This window comes from Nymphaea colorata, chromosome 8 (genome assembly GCF_008831285.2).
Source record: "Nymphaea colorata isolate Beijing-Zhang1983 chromosome 8, ASM883128v2, whole genome shotgun sequence".
NCBI lineage: Eukaryota > Viridiplantae > Streptophyta > Magnoliopsida > Nymphaeales > Nymphaeaceae > Nymphaea > Nymphaea colorata.
In genome coordinates this window covers 16,156,998-16,182,081 of record NC_045145.1, presented here as the reverse complement: position 1 = coordinate 16,182,081, position 25,084 = coordinate 16,156,998, and the positions used below count along the sequence as shown (strand labels likewise).

Below are 25,084 nucleotides of genomic sequence, written 5' to 3'. Positions count from 1 at the left end.
GAACAACTTTAGTATTTAGCTTTACACAGGAATGAAATTATAAACACGAATCGTAAAGCTAACCTCATATAGTTGGGATAAGGTTTAAATGACAATGCGGAGATGATTAATAACTAAAGAAATATTTAAAGCTCCTTTTCCTTACAATTTTTGCTATACCTCAGAGTGTCCACACTGACTACATACGCATATACCTCACAAACATTAATAATAAAGCCGTGAGATTTCAGTCATAATAGTGCTAACCGTGGAAATCTTGATATGAGAACGCAGATCAAAGAGAAAAACAGGAAGCAAGTATAAATAAACCAAAATTATTAATAGAGGAAGGCTAAAGTTCTCCGATGGATCACCAGCAGGCAACGAAAAATATAAAACTGTTCAAATATATTAACAGGATGGTCCTAACATATTCTACGAACTGTTAGTAGCTTACATACAGGTTTCGGTCCACACTGCTTCTCGATTAGCTCTAGTTACAACTATGAACATCAAGCAAGGCAAAAATAAACCCCAAGAGAGAGATGGCGAATCACACAGTGGGCCTCCTTTCAAAGGATCGACCAGGGTCTTCGGTATCAGCAGGGTAGACGTTCAAGGCCGTAACCATGGCGGAAGGGGGCCCGCGTCGGCACCTCCTCTCCATCTCCTCCACAGAGTCGGGCTCCCCAGAGAAAAGCGCCTCCACCGAACCGTCCCACCTGTTCCTGACCCATCCTTTCAGGCCCAGTTCCCTGGCGTTCTGTACCGTCCAGTCTCTGTAGAAAACACCCTGAACCCTCCCCTTGATGGAGACCTTCACCTGCACCACCACCAACCAAGAATCAATTAAAGAAAGCGAACCAACGGAGAGAGAGAGAGAGAGGGAGGGAGGGACTGAGAGAGAAAGAGAGAAGCCTACGGTCTTGACGGCCATGTTGATGGTGGAGTTTGAGTAAGCAGGTCGAGAGGAGGCAGCGATGGCGAGAGAATTCATCGATGGTGGTGGATTCGGATTGATTCCTCCGTGGGGATTCCGTCTGATGGAGGCCACCAGCGGACGACGATGGTAAGGACTGAGGCGCCCTCTCATTCCCTCCACCGTTGCGCCGAACACGATCGTTTATGGTCGATGGCAACCAAGAACCGTCACCCAGAGAGAGAGAGTAGAAGCTCCGGGCTAGAACCCAGGAACCATTGGACCTGCCCAATCTGGTTCGACATGATAGTGGACTCGTGCTGGATGTGCCCGTGCTTGTTCCGACACGGCACTAAGAGACTCGCACTTGCCTCGCTAGTTTTGGGTTGGTTATCCGTTTGAACCGTTCCAAAAAAATCAGACATACCACATCCTACTAAATAAATCGGATTGGATTTAGATTTAAGAAACGACATTTGGTTTGAATCGGATTTTGTGAAATCGAATTTATATGACTTTTTTTTCATTCATCTTTGAATTTGAATTCAACTCTGAATATATGAACTTCTGGAAAAAACAGAGATGGTTAAAAGTATATCTCAATTCAAATTCAACTAATTTGCATCCCTAATGAATTTCTTTCATGCAGTAGCCAAGCCACATATTAGGTGGGGGCAATCACCTTCTTATGCTATCATTAATTACCAATTGCCTGGCTGGAGATGTCAAAAAAACTGATCTAGGTCATTGAACTGCTTTCAAAAAAAGTGATATAAAAAAAAATTGATATCTAATTAAGGAATCAGATTCAAGAAATGACATCCGATCATATTCAAGTTATGGCTGTAAAAAGAAATATCTTATTCCAATATTCATAACGCATTTGGATTTAGTTTAAACACCAGATTAAGATTCAGATGTCAATTTGAAAATTACATTCGGATGTGTAAACTGGGATTCGATTATGATGTGATATAGATTGTTCTTTGTTCATATTTGAATCTGAATGCAAACCCAACTATACGTGCATATTAAACATTGGATACGAGAATAAGATTTGAATCTGATTCGTTGACATGCCCATGCAGTAGTAAGGCTGGGTTGGTAGTCTATTTTTATATTGATATTTCTCTTCGAGGGATCATCCTCACTCATCTGGTATACAGTTTGCATCATTGCAAAATGTTTCAAATGGGTGCTTACATTTTCTTGGCGGACTCACTTAAGGTTAAGGACCATTAAGAATCTCATAGGATATTGGCACGAGGTTTGCTAGTCGGCCTTTGTTTCAATATCTGGAGGCATCAACTTTTTATGCGTTAAAACCGATATGCATAGCGAGGGCATAACTCCAAGACACCAAAAGCAAGCTTGGTACATTAAGGGGATAGGATAAAAGTGGGGCTTCCGCTTTTTTTCTTGAGCAATGAAATGAAATACTTCTTCTACTCACCCAACAAAGACTCGATAAAAACAATGGGATTGCTACTCTTAACAGTGACAATCTATCCTCCAAACAGATGACTAAGATGATTTAGACAGTTCATTTTTGTCAAAACATAATTTGGCAGATCGTGGAACCTACTCATCACAACTCCTGGGTACCCTACACCTTGAAATTTTCATGACTCAAGTTAAATAAACTATCGTTTGAATGTTTTGCGGCTAATATGTATATATATATATATATAACAAGTCAAATGGGAAGTTAGAATAGACATTTCCCAATGGTAGGTAAGAATGTAGATGGCTTGGGTTCGGATCGGCAAGCAAGTGGCTTGGTCCGAACGACTGCCTGTCACTGTCTTTGCCAGATTTGAGAATTTTTCGCCACCAACTTCCTTTGTTTGGTAACGGAAAACGACTCAGTCAACAATTTTCAAACCAAACCAGTCACTGTAAATGATTTCCTAACCAAACTGGTCACAAACAAAACTGGCACTAGCAAATAGTTAGGTTTTTTATCTGCGGCATATTGTTTTCAGGTGAGTAGAAAAAGTATTTCATTTGTTGAGAATCGAAGCTTCTACTTTTTTTTTCTTTCTACCCCGAGGTATCCTTGACATTTATTTACTTTAAATCTGAAATCCAATGTGAATGACCTCCAGATCATGGTCTTGAATGCATGGTTTTTTACATATAACATGGACACGATATCTACAACTGCTGAAATCCACTGTTTGTTGAAAATAGTGAAGTTTACAAATAGAGGATTTTATATCAAACTCATATTTGAGATCCAAAGCATCAAAATCTAATGAATATTTAGAGGAAAACCAGCTCCAGTCCAAACATTGGGACGTTAAAACCATCGAAATTTAATGAAATCCAAGGCTACCATAGATCCATGGGGATCTTAAAACCATAAATCTCCCCTCTCTCTCTCTCTCTCTCTGACTATATATCCGCAGTTTTTTTTTTAATACAATGTGGATCTTAAGTCCACAAATTGAGATAAGTTTGTTTCATCTAATATGGATTCTTCTGTATCAATCTTGAACCGTAGATCCAAGGCTATCAAACACATACAGGTAAGTCTAAGTCTCCGAGAGCACCCTCCATTACCAACATCTAAAACTTGAACTGTGGATCCAAATCCAAATCAGGGCCCGTTGAAAACCCGTGTAGCAGGTTGTGCTTGCCACACGGTCCAAGTCAAGGTTGGTGGAAAATATAAAGAACTGAGTCTGGTTAGGATTGGGGTTGGTGGACCAAAATCCAAATTGCGATGAGAGTTGAGATCTGACTTTCTAAACCCGGTGGGATCCACTCATTAGAAACCCTATTCATGCATGAAAACGACGGCCAAATGTAGAAACATATTGTCAAATACCTATCTAAAGTTGTTCATATTTATGGGTTAATTTTATATATTTTAATTAAATTTGTGAAAACTACGAGGCTTGCCTGGGTCACACTCACATCATCCAGCGAGACTGGATCTGGAGCGAAGTTATATTTGGGAATGATTCCTCGATGAATCTTAACCAATTTTTAAGTTAGATGCATGAGAAAGCGTCCACCAATGAACCTAACTAACTTATGGGTTTGATGCATGGAACAGTAAGACAAAGTTATTGTTGTAGATCCGAACCAAGACCCTGAACATGTTGGAGCTGGATCTGGATCCAACTGAAAAGTTGGGCAACGCGGTGCTTTATTCCGAAATTGTTTAATTAATCCAACCTGATGATTCTTTGTGGGTTTTGGACTTCTTGTCGGATTCAGACGGATCTAAGATCTAGATACCGCCGAGGCAACGAGTCGACCTGGCAGTGGACTTTCTTGAAATGGATTTGGACTGGACCGGTAAGACCAACTGGGTCTCTGCAACACCATTTCTTTGCCAAATCCAAAGGATTTGATTTCCGCAATTTTCGTTGGCTTTATGTTCGGGTCAGAGAGGACTGGACCTGTGTCCAGTCCGTTTGCATCCTAAGCTCAAGCCCTCTGCATTTTTTTTTTTGGAGTGCAAAAATAAGAAAAGATGAAAACCATCCAAACGGGTGACCGGGTCTGAAACACTGAAGAAACCGAACCGTTCATCGTCCCCGGCGGACGCTAGAATGAATCGTGTAACTAAACCGCGTCTCGGTCCATTCTGTTCACACCGCGATCCTCCCGCCATAAATATTTCTCCGTTTCAAGCCGTTCGTCTCCCCGCCAGGAACTTGCTTTCTCCCTCTCTCTCGCGCTTCTTCTGTGGGATCGACTTCGGTCTGAAAAAGGATGGTGAAGGAGGGAAGGAGGGAGGCGACGGCGGCGAGGGTGCTGGAGGACCTGATAGAGAGGGCCGGCGGGTGCGCGGTGGTGGACGGTGGGTTCGCCACCTGGCTGGAACACCATGGCGCTAATATCAACGACCCATTGTGGAGCGCCTCCTGCCTGATCACCAATCCTGACCTCATCAAACAGGTCTCTCTCGCTATCTCTCTCTCTCTCTCTCGCTTGATCTCTTTCTCTGTCTGACCTGTTGCCCGGGTGGGATTGCAGGTCCATGTGGAGTATCTGGAGGCAGGTGCGGACATTCTTGTCACTTCTTCTTATCAGGTGATGGACAGCGCCATCGTCGTTTTCATCGAAAGTTGAACATTTCTTTCTTCCATAATTTGATCGATTTGATTCACGGTCATCATCGTGGACTTGTTCTTCTTTTTTTTCTTTTTTGTTGATTTTATGAATATGGCGCAGGCAACAATCCCAGGATTCTTGAGCAGAGGGCTGTCGATGGAGGCATCGGAGTCATTGCTGCGGAAGAGTGTAGCTCTGGCTCGCGATGCGCGAGATTCTTTTTGGAGCACAGTGAAGAAAGTCCCTCCGCGCGGTCATAATCGTCCTCTGGTCGCGGCTTCGATTGGAAGCTACGGAGCGTACCTTGCGGATGGCTCCGAATACAGGTGACGGGTTTTCCTTCGTTTTTAATGGGTAATGCTATTTAATCGGTATGCCCAGGAATCGACCTGACTACGTGCCCATCTTTTGCATTTTATGATGTGTTATGCGTATCTCTTGATTGGGCGCTTTGCGAATCTCCCCTTGGTCTATGTTCTCTGTTTTTTTTTTTTTTTTAATCGTTCGATCTTCATCCATTTTCTCAATGTCTCGGTATTATGTTGTGAAAACATTCCGTTTTCTGGAAAAGATTTTCTGGATCTTTTGGTACCTTCTCTATATCTGTGATTGACTTTTCTCATTTGTCATGTGGAACATGTAGGCTTGTAGGGCCACCCACCACCATTTCATTTTAAAATTCTTATTTAAGATTGTTAAAAAATGGATGCTGTTTGCAGTGGGCTTTATGGACATGGTGTGACATTGGACAAGCTGAAGGATTTTCACCGGCGGCGTCTGCAAGTACTTGTGGAGGCAGGGCCTGATTTGCTTGCATTTGAAACAATTCCTAACAAGCTCGAAGCTCAGGTTTTGTGTTTTCTTGTCCCAGGTCCTTTTAATATGGATTGGTTGCTGCTTTGTAAAAAATAAAAAGGAAAACGGCTTCGGTTGCTCGGGCAAACTGATTTCCCTGACATGTTTGATTGAAACAAAGCTCTTTTTTTTTTCTGATTCTTTGTCAGTTGGGTTTTGGTAATCAGGATAGTTGCATCATTTGCGTGCAATCACTCTAGTTGTTTGTATAGATTGTTAACCTGTATGCTCTGTGACGTATATTGCTAGCACCCTCTTGTAGCCTGTTGTATGCCAGTATCTACCCTAAGGGACGTTATCTGAAGTCTCAAGGGAAAAGTTTTGTTTTTAGCTATTTCAACTTGGGGTTTAAGTTTGATAGTTGTTAAAAATTGTGTGCATTGTCGTAGAGGGCGGGCAAACCTCTGACTTGTTTCTTAACCGTTAAGTAACAACATGTAGAAATAGGTAAATTAACGTAAATTGTTGTCGAAGTCTTAAGTGTGGAACTAAAACCTGCCCAAACATTTAATATGCCAGTTTCTGCTTGACAAAGCATTTCACTTTCCCAACAAGTTACAGAAAAGATATAAACTACTACTCTGTCATTTTGGAGTTCCAAGTGTGAAGAGCAAGTATGCAGTTTTGTTGACCAAATAATGGGTTTTGGATTTTCAGTTATTTGGTAGTTGCCTTCTGTTTGAGGGCTATCAAGTAGGTAGCTCAGCTTGTTTATAAATTACACATAAGAATGTTACACATGGCCAACTCCCAACATGTATTCTTCATCAGCATAGGACGAGAGATGTTCAGAAAAGGCATTTATTTCCCTGCTATGTGTTGGAATGCCTGAATGCTGCAAATTCCCTCAGCATTAAAATTGAACAATAGGGTCTTGAAAGTATAATTTGCATTGTTAAATGTGCGTAAAATCTTCTAATTAGAAACCAATGTCATTCTATACTGCTCTGGTGAGCATAACTGATGAATAGAGCTTTCTTTGCAAGATGCTAATGGTTATTTGTTCATACCAGTTAGCAAGTGGTATCTGGTTAAGATAGCACTTGTTTCTTGCAGCAGAGTGAGAAGTGCTTGTTACACAATAGAGACATGTTAATGGCAAAACCCTTCTTAAGTTCACTTTTATATGAAATGCATGATTTTGTACGTAAATGCAGGTCTAATCTGGGCATTATTAGTTAAGCTTTTGTCTCCTAGTCCATTGGGAAGAGACCCTTTCGCTTATATAGAATTAACCTCATTCTCATGCTCTGTGGGGGCAGAAGTACACCTTAGCACGTAAACTACTGACTTATGAAGATGTTAAAATTTTAGCTACGTGGGCTTGTCTATAGATGCATGTTGAATCTTTTCATCTTCTAGGGAGACCTACTGATATCAAGCAATCTCCTGATATCAAGAACTTGCAGATTCATGTATCCAGATGTTAGAGTTCTCAGATAAAAGAAATGTTTCACTTTTCTCCTCGTCTCCTTTTTTCTGTAGAAAAAAAAATCATATTGTTATTGTTCATGTGGAAAATTTTGGCCTAGCTGGGAATCTTATTATACCATATTTAAATGAATGTGACAGAAAATTATAGGTGTCCCTGACGAGACTTGATTTTTTTTACAATTAAATTCTTGACCATCCTTGGTGATTAAAATTCCTTTCTACATTTGGCATTCTTAAGTTGCACAGGCCCAATGTAGCCATTTTAAAAACTGTAGTTGTTCTGAGCAATGCAAGGTTACTTTTTTACCTTTGCTTTATTAATAACAAAAAGGAACTGAGCTTTTTTACTGTTATAGTAGTTAGTACAATAATAAATCTTCAGATCTCAAATAGTTAGAAAGGTTACTTTTTGCAGGCTTGCATTGAGCTGCTTGATGAAGAAAATATTACTATTCCTTCTTGGATTTGCTTTAGCTCCATAGACGGGGAGCATGCTGCCTCTGGAGAAAGTTTCAAAGATTGCCTTGATATTCTAAATAAGAGTGAGAAGGTGAACGCCGTTGGTATCAACTGCACACCTCCTCATCTTATAGAGAACCTTATACTTATGTTTCGTAAGGTAATTATTGGCTATATATTTCTTTCCAGCACTTTGATGTTTGTCTGACATTTTTCCCTTTTTATGCTCTATATGGTACATTAACATCATTTTTTTCTAATGTTTAGTTGACAGAAAAGGCAATAGTTGTCTACCCTAACAGTGGTGAGGTATGGGATGGCTGTGCGAAGCGATGGCTGGTAAATCCCAATACCTTGTATCAGATATTTTTGTTCGTATAACTACTTGGATAAATTATGTTCATCTGTGAGCTTAGTTGTCAAAATCCCACTAGACCTTCAGTTAAGTCAGTTATTGAATATTGACCACCTATGTTCCAAATGATCGACTGGTTGGTCACTATATGTGTGTTCATTGTGTGTGTGTGTGTGTGTATATATATATATATATTTATATTTATATATTTGTTTGTTTGTAGTCAACCAACTTAGACCAAGACAGGGTGACTAATTCCAATTAGACTTTTTTTGGATCTTGAATGATCTTTGTCCAACCTTGATTTGACAGCTTAGTCTATGAGTCAATAGCATGCCCCCTTTCAGGAAAGAATTACTGCCATAGGATATTGATGCCTTGTAAGCTTAAAGCCTAAATGTTGCTACCAATCTTACTAGGAATTCTTTTTATTGAAAATGAGAAGGACTGGGCTACCCTGATGTGGTCAAGTATGATCTGTGCGGTCCACCTGAGCAAGAGCCCATATGGAAGATGAAGGGTGAATGGACTTGCTGTTGACGAGAGATTTAGAGAAAAAATCAGCTGAAGTAGGAGGTTGATATCTTAAAAGGAACGGTATCGTTAGAATGTAGATTGCAGTTAGAAAGGAAAGAAATTTATGTCCAAGGTGGGGCGAAGGCTGTTTTCTCTCCCAATCTGATGGTTCTGAAGCATGCTCTTGGTTTTGTGTAGTCCTGTTGGTGGATAGTGATGATTTGTGACTAAATAATTGTTTTATCATCTAAACAGAGCTTGTACTACTGATTCTGATGAATTTATTTAAATTGCTCTTACTCCTAACTAATGGTGTGCATGCGTTACCTTGTGTGTGTATAAAATATATATATTTCTTTGTCTGCAGCCATCCAAGTGTTTTGATGATCTGCAATTCAAGCTATCTGTCAAGCGATGGCAAGAAGCAGGTGCTAATCTGATCGGTGGATGTTGCCGAACTACCCCTTCTACTGTTTGTGCCATTTCAAAAGGTCTTAAGGAGCAGGCTTTGTTTCACTAGGGCATGATGATGAATCACCTTCCTGACAACATTTTGCCAAAAATTCCATCTGCTCTGCAAGCTTCTCAAGATGAAAATAATGTCTGCTAGCTGCAGAGGCACTTACCAGTCTACGATACATGAAGAAGAGAAATTTTGCAACCTATAAAAAATCTTAGCTTAATCCTATTATGATGCTGTCTTCGTCACTAGATGTAGTAGTCAAGTAAAACGTTGTTCTGTTTCATTCTTGTAAGTTTGCTATAACCCCATAGTTCCCGGGTTGCAATAAAAGAAAAGCAAATAGAAGTGCAGCTTCGAGAAATTCTGGTTCCTAATTTTCCCACAACTAAATGGAAAAATGCCTTCTCCTATTCTTTCTTTTGCTGCTTGGTATTGTAATTTCTTGCCCTCGTCACTGCAATGAGAGCTGTATGAACCAGCGAAACCCATCTCTGAAGCACGCCCTTTCTCCGCAGCGCCTTTGAGGTTCTTGCTTCACATAGTCGGCCAATGTGTACTTGCTGCAGTGCGGCTGAAAAAAGGTGCATCACAACTCACAAGATCAAAGTGCATAAAGTTGAGCACCACTAAAGTATGCTCAAGGTGGCAACGGCTCTGGGGTTCTCTTCCTTCCTAAAGCCTCGCTGTAACCTGTTTTAGTTACCTCTGCACATTTGGAGCATTATAGGTTTGTAATGATGGTGTGTCAGGGTTTACCTTCGGTATAATAAGCCCTTAGAGTGTGCTGGTCCTTGGAGGATTCCTTCCAAAAAAAGGAGAACAAGAAAGGATAATGCTGTCTGGAAAATCAGCAAGGAAAAATCCTAATAGCTGTTTCGGCAAGCTGGTATTAGATGCAAGTCTACAGCCCTAACTTGATACAAACTTGCAGGTGAACAGTTCTCAGGCTGTTTTTCTTACCAAATCATGACTACACCAAAGATGAACCGAATCTATTGTCAGCCTAGTCACTCCTTGATTGGCTGATTCTGCCCAATGTTTTGTCGAAGACCAAAAAGTTATAGAAATGATCCCATCGGGCTGGAATTTGAAAATTTTCCTCTTCTGCATCTGCGACCAGAAATCTCCTTGCCAGCAGTTAACGCAGGTCTTCTTCCTCCACAAAGCTTGGGATCTATTCAGTCATGAGGCGTTGTTAGACAAAAGCACAACACGGCTATCGTTCCCAAGCACAACAATATAAGGACCTCACTTTCTGGCCGCAAGATGTCGTCTGATATTCCAAAAGGCCTTCTCATTAACTGGTTTAACGTTTAACTGCAGAAGCTATTTGACGGCAGTTGCCATCTTGGAATTTAACAATCTGAGAACATTGTAACTAAACACTGAGATCGATCTTTAACTAGACATCACGGGCTCTGTGAATCTTTTCTCTTCACATTTTGTTGAATGAAAGTTTCCCTATAATAGTTTTGTCCATCAAATTGTGGAAGCCATTAGAACTGCCTTTTGCATTTCATTTCAAACACACCAAATCTGTGAGATCACCGTCGCTGATTTTTTCAATTTTTTCTTGAGAAGGCCACTACTAGTTCAGTTCATTGGTTGTCTTCGCATGGAACCCTCACGACACAGAGATAGGATGTAATAAATTGTCATATTACATATAGCAGCAGCATTCTTACAAAGAGAAAACATGATTCGATGTCTCCCCCTTAACTAATTTGCTGGTCTCTGATCTGCCAGTCGAGTTAAATTACAGTCTAAGCAACAGCCTACGAAGTCATTTTTAATTTCCATGCTTCTTCCGTGGTGTATTTCAAATGCTTTGTTGACCTTAACATACAGAAAGGTCTACAAGAAATTACCTAGATTAATAAGAAAGGCAACGCTGAAGACCTACTCATCCACTTAAGAGTTAAGCTCATCCTTATCAATAAAACAATTGACAATAAGCTGCTAATCCTCACCTCAAAATTTATTCAATGGCAATTCCTAAATCCCAATCCACTTTTCAAAGCATCACTTCTCCTTCACTATCAATCTTCCATTGCTTTTCATCTTTGATTGAGGACCATCCACATAAGATCCCTTTACGAACCCAAGAGCAAGATTTCTTGCTTTTCCTGCACCATAAACCGCTTCTTTTTCAAGTATTTCACCCAGACCAGTTTCCTCCAAGGTTTTTGGTTCAATCTAACTCCGATGGTAAGGTCAGTTAAGCAGACAGCAATTTCCTCGTGCAACTCCTCCCATCCATCGGCTGTGGATGCAACCACCATGTACTTTGTGCCAAGAAACACAGCAAATATTAAATGTTTAACCTCCTTCAATTGAAAGTCTCAAGTCCGAACCCCTAGGCAAATTGGTTGAGCACTTGTTGGCTCTTCTTTTACAGACATATTCCCCTTACCCGGGTTGCATTATTAAGTACTTTTTTAAAAAAATTGTCTTGGAGTTCGTTATTATCAGTTAAGTTCATTATCTGACTTTACTATGTCCATATGTCCACCACACACACAGATATATATAGTGAGAAGATAACAACATTCACTTGTCATGAGTGCATTGCATTTCGTTTTGTCTCCCACAGATAGTGATGGAATCAGTCAACCAAATAATAAATTCTAAGGCATGCTTCATGCGCAAAAAGGAGAGCGAGAGAGAGAGAGAGAGAACTTCATGTAAATCTTATAAGAAAAACGCACGATGGTAACGTCAACTTCAACTTCGAATTTATTAATTTGCCATCTTTCAATTCGGATGGAAGCTACACATGAGGCCAATGAAAACCTAAAATTTGTCGTGAACCAAATGATCGACTTGTTATTGGAAAACGTTAAAGTTGTTTCTTTGATGTCATACTCAAGACCAGCGATTCGATGATTGCTTTCATGTCTTCGAGATTGGGGGATGATCAAGATCTCAAAGTTTATCACGCATTCATGTGCTAATCTTCTGGGCTCACTTTTTGTTGCCAAGAAAAGCAGAAAAAGCAGATGCACAATGGGATGCAAGTGGTCTCCAGATTTAGACGTTTCTTCGCCAAGATTTGGGTGGATCTCCACAGATTGTAAACCTTCAATATCTAGAAAGCTACGTAAGTAACAGTGGAAACTTTATAAAGATGATAGTTCTTCCCGGCGAATTAGCAAAAGCCAGCAACGGGTTCTTCAGCTGATGAGGAGTTTCAATTCCATCCGGATGTGGGTCATGTGGCAAATCATCTGTTCTCTTTTTGGGGTTCTAAAGACTAAACTAGCGCTTTAACTTGTCAATTATAATCACAGGACCAAAATTCTATGTGCATGCAAAAGAGCAGTCGTGCTTTCCTACTTTTTCTTATACGCAGATGGGTATATGCTGCTTCCCTTTTAAATAAAAAGATATTACCTACACATAGTAAACAAGTAAGTTATAAGCAAGATGGAAAAGGATGCCTCAAAGTTTGTGTTTCTTGTAAGTATATAAAAAATCGTAGGTAATCTGTATTCTGCTGCATTATCTGCGCGTTGGTAATTGAAGGGTGGAAACTGATACTTAACTCTTACCATGGCTCCTAGACGCCAACTTGATCAGGTTCTGCAAGTTGGCATCTGACGCGAGAGGGATCATGCCTGCCGCATTAGACTGTGCCCCTTTTGATACATGGGTTTGGCTTTAGATGCAAGTACGTATTAGAAACCACAGCTTTTTATTTTCTTGTCTCCATGTATGTTGCATATATATGATAAGAAAGTTATTGGCACTTCCTGAAGATAGTTAAATAATATTGTGACATACCAATAACTATGTTTTAATTAAGCAAAAAGTAAATATTTGCATGAACAAAACTTGGTATCCTTAATCGTTTCATGCAGGAATGGGGCCAGAAAATTGTGGTTATCGGACACTAGAATTATAAAATTTAAAACTTTTAAGGAGCACTAATACTTCAATGAAGAAAAATTTCCTCAAACATCAATATGAAATAAGAATTTTTTATAAGCATGTGTGGGCAATTGCCCACACAGTGCTCATACCTGCCCTCGACCCTGCTTTCATGATTAGTTATCAGGTGCTTATGATTTAAGAGAGTTTCAGCATAAACTGGTGAGCTTTTTGCAATGGACGTTTGCTTGAATAGCAAAACGTACTCATGCTTGAAAATTTTTCTAACGTTTAGCCACTTAAATTGAGCAATATCCCGTGAAAAATACCCTCACGCTTCGCTTCGCTTTGCGAGTGCGTGCTTTGTGCAAGCAGTATAACTTTCATTGAATTTTTTGAGATTAGTTGTGCATGTTCTCGTTCTTCACGAAAACTTAAGTGCGTTTTTTAAAGAAGGCAAAACTTGCTATCTGATATCAATATATCAGTTGCATCCGTTATTCTCACACATACAATGCAAGCATGACAGAATTAAACTTGAACAGCATGAATTTTTGTTACAAAAGACTCTAAATTTAGATCCTGTTGGAAAGTATTGTCTTTTTAGGTCGTAAGTGTGAATTCAACCTCGAATATGTTGTCTACAAGGTTTGCATAGGGGAGGCGATATTTTGAATCCCCATGTATATATATATATATATATATATATAATCCTCCTGCCATTTTGAACTCGTTCAATCACAGCCATCCAATACATTACATGGAAGGGTGTGTTATATATTGAATGGTGGGATATAAGAATCAGCACATTTTTCTGCCGAAACTCAGATAGACAAATCCACAAACATTTTGCTTCTTTCAAGACAGGCCGATGAAATGAAACTGTAATTACCAAAATAGGTGACAAGCCGTCACCAGAAGCTACAAAAAAGATGCCTAAAAAAGAAAAAAGGCAAAAAATGAGAAAGAGAAAGAGAGAGAGAGAGTTATTATTATTATTATCAAAGCTGGTACTTTGCTTCAGTGCCTGGCAGCTTCACGGAGTAGGCACCCCAAGAGCTTTTGTGAATAGTACAGGTAGCAAATTAATTTGATGCAAACAGTTTTATATAGCAAATTGGTGCATGTCAGTATATATAAAAATCATATTAGTTTCAGCCTCTTGCTCAACCAAGTATACGGAGTACTACTGCTAACAAACAGTGGCAGTAGGTAGGTTGTGATAATTTCAGTGAAATGACGGCTTCATCATCTCGTCAAAATTTATTGTGACTTAGAAAAGTAATGGCCATACGTGTGCCCTTAACGCCTCCCCTTATGCTATAAACAATTGCAAGCAGTTTCCCTGACTTGAACCCACTCGTGCAAAATATATTTAGCAGGAAGGACCAACTTTTTAAAATAAAAGCTGAATGTGCAATCATGAGGGAAGTTGGCATCGTTTTCTAGTGCTTCTCTAGGAATTAGATAAAATATGCATATGCCTTGGATGGTTCCGTTCTATGATTATCCCATAAATTTTTTATTGGTTCGCCGGACGTTGTTGGTTTTGCTCGAGTAAATAATTGGGGAAAGGAGAAGAAGCAAAGGCGGTGTGATGTAGGAGTCATGATGTTTTATCTTTTGGCTGTATCCTGTCTTATCACATCTTCCACCACCTATCGTTTTCAATATTGCACTGCTTCTGATTGGAACAGCCAAGGATTTATCTGTATGCTTTATAGCACCAACATTATAAGAATGATCATGAAGATAAACACGAAGAAAGGCCTTCGCAGCCTTCCAATGGGAGACAGAGAGAGAGAGAGAGAGATTTCGTAGTTGAATTCGATTTTTTCGGATTTAGACTCCACTTTTGAGAACTAAATTTGGATCTGACTGACATTTTATGTGTTCAGGTTCGATCTTTACCGAAGCTCAGCGGATATCGGACTCGACTAAACAGATCCCAAATCAAACTGGTGATCGGATAAAGCCACTGTGAGAGAGAGGGAGTGGAAAAGAGGGTCCCTTCATCATTGTTGTCATCTTTGCAAGCTAGCATTGAATTACTTTGAACATGTTAATTACTTTGAACATGTTTCTGCTCTTTTCTTCATGTTTTTGCATGTGGGTTGGTCTGTGATTTACAAGCATCCATCTTTTAGTGTTCTGTGTCCTTTGTTTTATTAAAACGACTCCAGACAAATGGAATCCGTGAGCAATACTTATGTTGCCATACAGTGAATGCTGGATAGGATCCTCGCTTGGGCGTCTGATGAAAGAAACATCATCAATCCAATCCTGGTGTGCTTGCTTCCTGTATTTAATTTCTTCCAAGACCAATTTTATATTCATTAAAAGATTTCCTCTTTGGTTGTCATGGCTAGAAGAGTCCACAAACAGATGCACAGTTAAGCTATGCAGGAAAACAGGAAAAGAAAAGAAAAGAAAACCACGGTCTAGCAAGTAATGGAGCAAGAATCATATAAAAGGAGGCCAGCTCTGTATGCCGCACTCTTCTTCTACGGCGTGCAGCCACTTGCACGCGTAAAAACCAAACCTGGTTACAAAGACAGGCAAAAAGGCTGCTCAAAAGAGTTAAAGAGGTTTCAAGTAGATCTGCACCCCATGTTTAGGCTTCAACGTGAGGACGTAAACGGGTGCGTGCCTATAGTTTTCCGAGAGAGTGAAGCTGAAGCTTGAGAGGAACATGGCCAGAACTAACTTGGCCTCCATTAGAGCGAAGGCCTGGCCTATGCAATTCCGGGGCCCAGCTGCAAAGGGCATGAAGTGACGGCCGGACGCAAACGACTTCGCGGCAAACCTCTCAGGATTGAAGTCATTGGCATCCTTCCCCCACAGTTCCTCACTGTGGTGGATGGCCAGCACAGGGATCCATATGGACAGACCCTTTGGAATGTTAAGGTCCCCGAGCTTCGTGTCCTCGAAGGCTTGTCTGGGCAGGAGTGCAGCAGGTGGGTACAGCCTGAGCGACTCGTTCAGAATCATGTTCAACTGCACATCATAAAACAACCATGTCATATACCTCCAAGGAAAAGCAAAAAAAAACCAAATCTTACTTCTGTTTCTGTCTCTACATGCATAAAACTAATAAAAATAATATATAAATAAACAAACCAACCAACAAACCAGATGCTCTCTCTCTCTCTCTCTCTCTCTCTCTCTCTCTCTCTCTCTCACACACACACACACACACACACGGAGGCATCCACTGCCCCATATTGAATGCCAAGGGTTTTGTGAGTTCATAGGCCCTCCACTTCATTGGCACATGACTCTGTTCTATAGGGAGAGACCCACCATTACAGCCCTTACAGAGTGGGCTCCAAGTTTCTGATCAAGTAGCTAGCTAGAATATTCTTCCTTCCTGTCGAGGGGAGGGGCCACTTGGATGGAGGTAAGCATGCATGACACCAGGATGACGATCGTAAGCACAGTATGTACTCTCTCTCTCTCTCTCTCTCTCTCTCTCTCTCGCTCTATCACTTCTAAATTATTGCGTTTTGCAAACGAAGTAAACTCCAATAAACTGGAGTCTAAGCTGCTCGGTACACGTTCAAGGATAGTCCTTGTCATGTCAACAACAAGGCTTTGTAGCCGTCAAATACTGTCATGGCCACTATTCTCAATAGCAACCAGTGGATCCCTCTGTAAAAATTGCCTTCCACATGGCATCTTCGCTTCTAATAGCAGACAACTTGATTGTGACTAAATGGTATAAAAGGCTGTAATTAATAAGCTAAATAATTGGTATCCCAATTGAAGGTGCTGCCGCCAATAATAACGACACTAAACCAAATCTGACCCTTTTACACCTGAACATGTGCTGGATGGAAATATATCACTGGGCAACTGGGGCTAACACTTTTCACCGGGCTTCAATTTAAATCCTTAAGTAGTCGAGCATTACCGATCACTTTGGTTTTTTCCATATTGGATCGGGACCATTTTCAGAAGAAATCTAATTAAGCATGACTGCGGCTTAGTTCTGACTATCTATTACCAGAAAACACAGGTTGCCAAAGTTCCATGGGAGCAGGTTTGATTAATGATGTTAGTCTAAAATCCTCCTAAGAAAATCTAAAATATACTGTGGAGCAGTTGGCAGTAGAAACAAAATATCAAGTAGGGATTTGAGTCTTCAATTTGTTCTCTTTTTCCTTTATGACTTTTTTTTTCCTTCTTTGGGAAATCTTACCAAGGGGAGCTTTGAGAGATGATCAGCAGAAGGAGGCGATCCTTGGCACACTTGCAATACTTCCTCCCTGGCTTTCTCTTGCCATGAAGGATTGCAAGCAAGCAGCATGATTGTCCAAGTAAGAAGCAGCGCAGTGGTCTCATGACCAGCAAAAAAGAAGGTCTTGCATTCATCCATGAGATGCTCTGTGCTGAAGTTGATGTTAGATTTCTTGCTATCCACTTCTGTCAACAACAGTCCAAGGAGATCGTTGCCATAAGAAACGCTTCTCCCAATCTCCTTCCCTTCACGTCTGCTCTGAATGATCTCCGTCAATAGCGTCTCTACTTCCACCTTGAGCCTTTTGATCTCTCTGTTATATCTGCTTGGAAAGAACCTGGAACATATGAAGCACAAGGCTTAATTTTTATTTATTTTTTAACCTGTCTGGTAGAACCAAAAGTACGCAGAAAAAATAGAGAAAAGAATAAAGAGTGACCACAATATCATCAAGATGGTGAAGGATGAAAGAGACCAACCTGCTACCAGGGCACCACAAATGCTGGCTAGCTTTAGAAGAGTGAAGCTGCAAATCAGTAAGAAGTTGGAAGATTTTCTTGCCCTTCTCATAACTGCTTTCAAATTCTGTCCTTGCGATGATGTCTGCTGTAAGTTGATTGAGGCACTCATTGATCTCAACTTCTGTTTGGCCTGACTCTACTCTTGAACGCAGGCTTTCCAGTGCGCGGTTAGTGCAACCTATCATATATCCGATATGCCTCTGTCCACAAAAAAAACCCAAGAAAAAACTTAGACCAAAGAGAAAATCAACCTATAGAGCACTGTTCTTGCATGTAAATTGCTCACTCTATTTCAGTTTCTCTTGCCTTGAGTTTGTCTGCTTGAAATGCTGGAGCTGCTAAATGGCGTTGATGGAGCCACTGTTCACCGTTCGCCATCAATAGTCCCTTACCAATGAAATGCCTTGACCCTTGCCTTTGTAGCCAGGATTTCCCGAATATTTGACTGTTTTTTGCAGATAGGAGCTCCTTGATCAGCTCTGTCTCTGACAGACACATCCTGGGCTCAACACCCCACCAATATATGAACCTTTTTCCTGTAAATCAAGATCGATTAACCATGATGGTATGCAGAAAAAAAAAAAAGGAAAGGAGAAACAACTAGATATGTTACTTTCTTTTTACCGTCTGTTCTCAATTCTTACCGTACAGTCTAGACCAGAGCACGTAATGTGGCAGCAGCCTATCAACAATGTCATGGTGAACAGAGACCAAGTCAGAGGAAGTTGTTTCTTTGACCAGAGCGGCCATGTGGAAGAGGTTTCCAACTAGAAACGATGGCCGAGGACCACGAACTCCTTGCTTCTCCATGGCAAGTCTGATGCGCCTAGGCGTCAGCCAATAGACGGAAATGATCTCTATCGCAATTTTCATCACCAAACAAGCCACCAACAAAAGAAGAATAAGCCAGAAAGCAGCCATGATCTCTACTCTACAATAGCCTATCAGAAAGCAAAGACACCAAAAAACCACCCTCTTCTAATTGCCTTCTCGTCCTATTTATATACGGAATACCAGAGAGAGAGAGAGACAGGCAGAGGGAGAGAGAAAGAGGTCGCATCGCATCTACAGGTTGAATTATAACTGAAAACCAATAAGCATCAGCAGCCATCGGGAAATGATAAATAAATGGGTAAAACTTTAAAAGACTCGCTCTAAAGGAACCTCCGTGCGTTTCCGCCTGTAGCTACACGCAACCTTCAAAAGGCAACTCTTTTACGAGATTTCTAGCCCTTTTGTCTTGTGAATCATAAAATTCACCGTATTTGTCTGTCCCCATTTACTCTTCTTCTTTTTTTCCCTAAGATGCTATATTTGATAAGAATCATGGCACCTAGATTTGGTCATTCTATAGTGGGGCATATAGTAAGTAGCAACTTGGTTAGTTGCAGATACCCAAAGATGGAAATTAAAGGTAACCTGGAAGGTTCTTGGATGGAAAAAATTTTGAACTTAAATTGCACGAAAGGGGGCCAACATACCAGATTTACACATTGTATGGCGCGTCTATTCTCATTTACTTTGTAAAGGAAAATGTGCCGGCTGCCAGGGACATATCTGAATGGGTAAATATTTAAAAACTGTGGCTAAACGCACCAACAATAGTTGTTAAAAACACCAGAAACTGTCCATTGTAAACGAAGAAGAAAAAATGAGAGAACATGTAAATTTTAAACGTGGTTTAGCAGAAGCCTGCATCGACATACTGCACTCTCAAGTTATTTTTCTTCACGTTTTGTGAGTATTGCAGGTTTCTTTTATGAATAGTATAGGGTTACAACCTTGGTGATTATCCTTGCAAACCGATGCCTGATTTTGTTGCAATGTGGTTGCATTAGGATCAGTGGCAGAGCCACAATATGTGCCCACACCAGCCCCCACAAAATCTCTTTATTTCTTTATTGATACTCTTAAAAGTATGCTCATTTATATATTAGACTGCCCCTTGAAGTGTGAAGGTTTTTATAATTAGTGGTTTTCGGTCTAAAATTTATAGCTCTGCCAATGATTAGGATATATACTTTCGGAAACATTTTCTTTACATGACATGGAAATATCTTCACAAGATTTTCAGTGCATGCTAGCCATGTTCTTCAACTTCATCTCCTTAACTGCTATACCATAAACTGCTTCCGCTGCACGGTGTTTTTAGTGATGTCTTTTAACTATTTTGTCATCCGGTAACAGCCGGCAGCTTGCTGATTTTCAGTTCCTCATTTGCAAATATTTTGCGTTTGTACAGTTAGCAGTGCCGCCTTAATTTCTTCCCCAGTAAGGCAATACCTTCTCGAAACTTTGATTGGCAGTCGCTTTTTTCCTGCACCATAGATCGAGAAATGTGAGAACAGAGGAAGGGCTTCTGATCTGGTCAGCTTTGGCATGAATTAATTTGTATTTGACTTAGGTTTTGCATGTGCTCCGGATCGACACTGCACTCACATCTAAGCACCTTTTTCTTATTGTATAAGTAGATGATCGACCACGTAGTCCTTCACTGCTTGGTTATGCATGCATCACATGTGCTTCCCATGCAAGTCTGCGACATTCATCTCCATTTCCCAATATACTGATTGGGTTGTTCTATATGTGCCCTAGCTTGAAGAAATGGCAAAGTGCATTGCTTGGCGCAGTGGGTAAAGTGCTTAGATGATGGCCTAATTTAATTGGAGTCCTCGATGACATCACTGCTTGCTCAACGAGCTCTCTATCTCACGTATTAGTTTGTTATCTACATTTTTCGAACAACAGTTTTATATGTGGCACCTTAAATTATTTACTGAGTTGAATATACTGGACAATGATAAAAACGATTTGCTGATCAAAAAAAAGATGTCGTGAGTCCTTTCTTTAGAATCCAATTACTCGGTGCAAGATGATTCATAAAAGGTGAATTTCGAAAACCATTTTGATGTTTTCTTTTGCTTACGGTTTTCTTGTTTTTTTTTTTTAACACGACCAACTTGGCAGCCGCATTTTCTTGGTGGTCAGTTTTTGTGCATTTCTATATATGAATCATTAATTTCTGTAGAAAGTATTTGTTTTAGATGATCACAACCGCTACAAGGGGACACATCGTAAATAAATCTAAAAAAAAAAAAGGCAATATAGATTCGGTGAACATATACGTCGAACATACCTGCAGAAAAATAAACAATTGACAGAAGTACGAGTTAAGTCTAAATCCAGTCTCCGACCACTCTGAACATTTTCTCACCTAACTCTTGTGTTGGTAATGAAAAGGAGAGAAATTGATGTGTGTGTATATATATATATATATATATATATATATATATATATATATATATATATATATATATATATATATATATATATATATATATATATATATACAGATTCGGTATATAATGTTTCTGCTCGAGTACTTCATCTTAGAGTTGGTTTCACAATAATTTGAATGTTAACCTCAAGAGAGTGAATTAGCCTCGCGGTGTTCCTCCCCACTTTTCTTTGAGAACAGTAACCTGTCTCAACCGCAGCCTTCGAACGTCCTTGTGTCGCGAGCGACTCAAGAGATTACTACATCATCGCAGTTTCTACTGCAGAAAAAGTTGCAATTTAGTATTTTGTTTTATACAAAGCAAAGAACGCTTGTGCGGCCCTCTGTTGAAGATGTGTGTGTGTGTGAGAGAGAGAGAGATGTGCACCTTCCTTTCTCTTTCCCGCTTGGCCCCTTTATTTTCCACTGTGCATGGAGAGATCTCTGTTGGTGCATCATGTTTCTTCTTTTACCACAGGAAGAACTATGTGATGAAGGGAGCAAGTGTGCCCCCATTGGAGGGGCCATCCACCTCCTCCCACCACATCATGTTCCCTTCTGCTTTCTCCATCAAACAGCAGAGATGACGACCGGCTACCCTTTTCTTCTGGCTCTGCAAAATCATCTCCCCGCCGTTACCCGTAATTGGGCACCGACTTCGACTTCATTGGATTTTATACAATTGAATTCGGTCGCAAACTCGAAATCAGATCTTTGCTAACGTACAGGACGCGGCATTCACCGCAATCAGATAATTTTTTTTTCTATTCTCGATTAGTTATGAAGCAGCATAATCTGAACCTGATTAGTAACCAGATCATCTGGAAACTTTTCCCGAACTGGGCAACTCATTTGGCGCTTGGGTCATGTCCCATCGTTCATAATCCCAGCAGTAATGTAGTTGTTCTTGATTAAGACCATTGTTGCTATTATCATATCAAAGTGCGCACTTCTATCATATATATGCATTCTATCGGCCCATTGCCACAACAAAAGTATTGAATTAAAGACCAAAAACTAAAGAAAATCGGCTGGCAAGGGGGCAACTCGAAACCGAGACAGCAGCCATACCCAAGGGCGGAGGCGCCTGTGGGCGTGCGAGGGCAGTTGCCGACACAGTCCCTCGATTTCTCGTAAACTGATGATATCAAACAGATTGTTTATTCCTGTATTGTGTGCCGGACAAATTTTTATTTATTTTCACATTGGTGATACCCAACAGTTTGTTTATTTACATACTGTGTGCCTCTTAATTATTTGTTTAGTGTCTTTTAATTCTTTCGACAAAAAGCGCTCAATGGCTAAATTTTCCTAGTTCTGCCTTTGCTCTATCTACTTTTTTTTGGCCTTGCTCCCTATATCATTGAGATGGGCCAAACAATGTTTTCTTGGTAGTAATAACTAGAAAAAAAAAAAAAAATCAACCCCACTGTGAAGACTGCTAGCAGTTGTGGGGAAATAACATAGTAACTAAGCCCAATTTGTCTTCATATTATTAAAGTCTACAGATTCTTTACATATAAAGCGTGTTACTTGTTAGGACTATACGAGCCCTCTGCCCTGTGCATATAACAAACTGTCGTGACTCAACAATTCCCACTCATTAAAACCTTGTGAAGCTAGATGTTTGATAAGAACAGCATTACGTTTTTATAACACCTACTTTTAAAATACATATTTCTTTTCGTTTGAGAAGCATGGTTGATTACCGATATTTTTCTATATTCAAAAGCCAACCATTGAATATAATCATGCCATGTTATTCGAATCAATAACTTATATGTACCAGTCTAAGTTTATGTATTAGTTTGATGCATACATACATATACATATATATACATACACACATACACATACAAAATTTGATTGCAAAAGAAATTCGCATATCGAACCCTCTAGTCCTCATTTAACAATTAAAAGTTAAAAATGGCACTTTAGGTTTACATTTTTCGAAAGTCCCATGGTGGTTGTGTCACTAATTCTTCCCAAAATCTTTTTGGGCCCCGTTGACCACATAAGGGCAGTATTGGTACTTCCAAGTATTGGATTCCAGCTGTTTTTGTCCCATTTGATTTTTTTTTTTCCTCCTAATTTTTCTTCCCTCCTCTTGCAGATGGGGTGAAGTTGGTAGTTCAATTGAAAAATAGGGCACTTAGGTTTGGTTGCCCCAAACGGCTACCCAAGTGTAGGGAGGTCCATACTCCACCTGTAAATTGACACCTCACTATTTTAATTAAATGAGATCAGACAAACTTGCCCGAGTCAGCTTGGATCGCTAGCAAATCCGGCTACAAGTCAAGGTTGGCCCGACTCGCCCCTGACTTGTCAAAGTAGTGATTTACATTATGGTTATTTGAATGCTCAACTCGCCGAGTCGACAAGCCAGCTCACTGACCCAGTGACCTGACCATCTGTCAATCAGAGCCCGAGTTATGGGTTTGATAAGTTTTTGAAACACATTGTGTTCAAGACATGGTATCATTAGATTCAGTAATCAAACGCTGGACATAATTATCCTGTGCTCCCCAGAACAAGAACATGGTGTTCTTAAAACATCTAAGAATATATATTCTAAGAACTCAATGTTCTTCTTATCAAATGATATTTTTAAAGTGATCTAACAATGTCCGTCCCCCATTGTTGGCTGTACACCGGTTACCATTATAGCCATCAGTGATGTGCCTTTTCAATGGATCCTTCATCCTACCACTCGCATCAATTGGTAAAGGATGAATGTGTCAGATTGATTTCATGTTCGAACAACCAGTTGTCAATGATGATATTAATTTACAAGTAATCTTGATGATTTGCATAAAATATGCATTTAGTGTTCTCATTTTTACCAGGTTGACGGGATGCTATGGGTTTAAATTAATGTGGAGAGGGGTGGGCTGTGTTCAATAAGAACAGAGAGCAACTAGAGATGGAATCTCCACCAAAGTGAGAGTGAGTTGCGTAACCCATATTAGCCGAAAGAAAAGAGGGGACATTTTGGTAATTACTTAAAAAAGTAATATCTTTTTTTATTTTTTCACTTTTTTCGATATTAGTTTTTGTCCACACAAAAAGATTTTTTTTATTAATCGAGAGTATTTTCATCATTAGCTATACTGGCGCATGAAAAATATGTACACCAGTTAAGTGCTGGAAATTTTCCTCACCGGCATAACAGCAGTGACGTCGGTGAATAGTTATTGCTTAGATGAATTGAATAAACTCAAAAATGTCGCCGACTTATGGCAGCGCTACCAATATTGTTTCCATTGCGACTCGAATCAATAGAAAACAATGCACGTGATGATTTTTTGTTTTTTTTAAAGCTTTACAATTTTGTCATATTTGTACATCTTTGAATTTTCTTAAAGTTCAAACTTTGAATTTTTTTCCAGTTCAAAAGCTACCCCTACTTAAACTGATATTTTGAACTTTTTGAAAAGTGATTCGATTCAGAAACCGAATTTAAGAAAATTAGCTTTCCAAAAGATTACTTGTTTGAATTCAAAGCGTTGATAAAGCAGCTTTCATAGCTTTTCCTAGTTTGATTATTCAGCCTAAACGACCCCTATGAAACCGTGATCTCAAACTTTTCGTGAGTAAATCTCTCGCTCTCACTCTCTCTCTCTCTTTCTCTGTGAACCCTTGTTCTTGCTAATTATGGAGCAGCAATTCTAAGGATGTATCTCGTCGTATGCCACAGGCAAATGTTGTCTTGCGGCACCTATTATTTCCCATCATGCAGACATCTGCTCAATTGGTAGGAAGCCAGACAGGAGAACACACATTAGAGGCATGCGTAAACGCATGTGTACACAGAAACTGATAAGTTTGATCTATTTGACACTTCAAGTATTGAAATATTTCTTACGACGTACTTTCAGGCGTGAAGATGGAGATCTGTTCATTAATGTAAGAGGTGCTTAATAAAAAGTATAAACTTTGTCCTGATTGTTTATAATTTTCCTTAGCAACAAGATTATCTTTTGCGCATTGCGTACGTGCATCCGTGTATTATTTTTTGGCAGTACAGAAACACTGGGCATATTTTTATTGCATTGCTACGGCCAGATTCTCCATAAGCAGAAAGATTTGACAACAAAAAGAAAAGGAAAAGAGTTCGCTGCTCGC

General features: G+C 39.8%; 3 protein-coding genes across 3 annotated transcripts; 1 reads left to right on the top strand and 2 right to left on the bottom strand.

Moving 5' to 3' along the window:
- Positions 1–370: 370 nt before the first annotated feature.
- Positions 371–1,166, bottom strand: LOC116259188 (uncharacterized). Its single transcript, XM_031636867.2, has 2 exons — positions 902–1,166; positions 371–802 (listed from the first exon to the last, which is right to left on the bottom strand). The coding sequence occupies exons 1-2, from the start codon at positions 1,070–1,072 to the stop codon at positions 533–535; spliced, it is 441 nt and encodes a 146-aa protein (XP_031492727.1). The 5' UTR covers positions 1,073–1,166; the 3' UTR covers positions 371–532.
- A 3,375-nt stretch (positions 1,167–4,541) lies between these two features.
- LOC116258476 (homocysteine S-methyltransferase 1) lies at positions 4,542–9,461 on the top strand. Its single transcript, XM_031635643.2, has 7 exons — positions 4,542–4,813; positions 4,892–4,948; positions 5,090–5,295; positions 5,689–5,818; positions 7,674–7,877; positions 7,985–8,056; positions 8,956–9,461. Exons 1-7 carry the CDS (start codon positions 4,628–4,630, stop codon positions 9,106–9,108), a joined length of 1,008 nt encoding a protein of 335 aa, XP_031491503.1. The 5' UTR covers positions 4,542–4,627; the 3' UTR covers positions 9,109–9,461.
- A 5,792-nt stretch (positions 9,462–15,253) lies between these two features.
- On the bottom strand, positions 15,254–18,698 carry LOC116259123 (cytokinin hydroxylase-like). Its single transcript, XM_031636768.2, has 5 exons — positions 18,327–18,698; positions 17,989–18,218; positions 17,641–17,882; positions 17,123–17,498; positions 15,254–15,918 (listed from the first exon to the last, which is right to left on the bottom strand). The coding sequence occupies exons 1-5, from the start codon at positions 18,601–18,603 to the stop codon at positions 15,502–15,504; spliced, it is 1,542 nt and encodes a 513-aa protein (XP_031492628.1). The 5' UTR covers positions 18,604–18,698; the 3' UTR covers positions 15,254–15,501.
- Between the last annotated feature and the right edge of the window lie 6,386 nt (positions 18,699–25,084).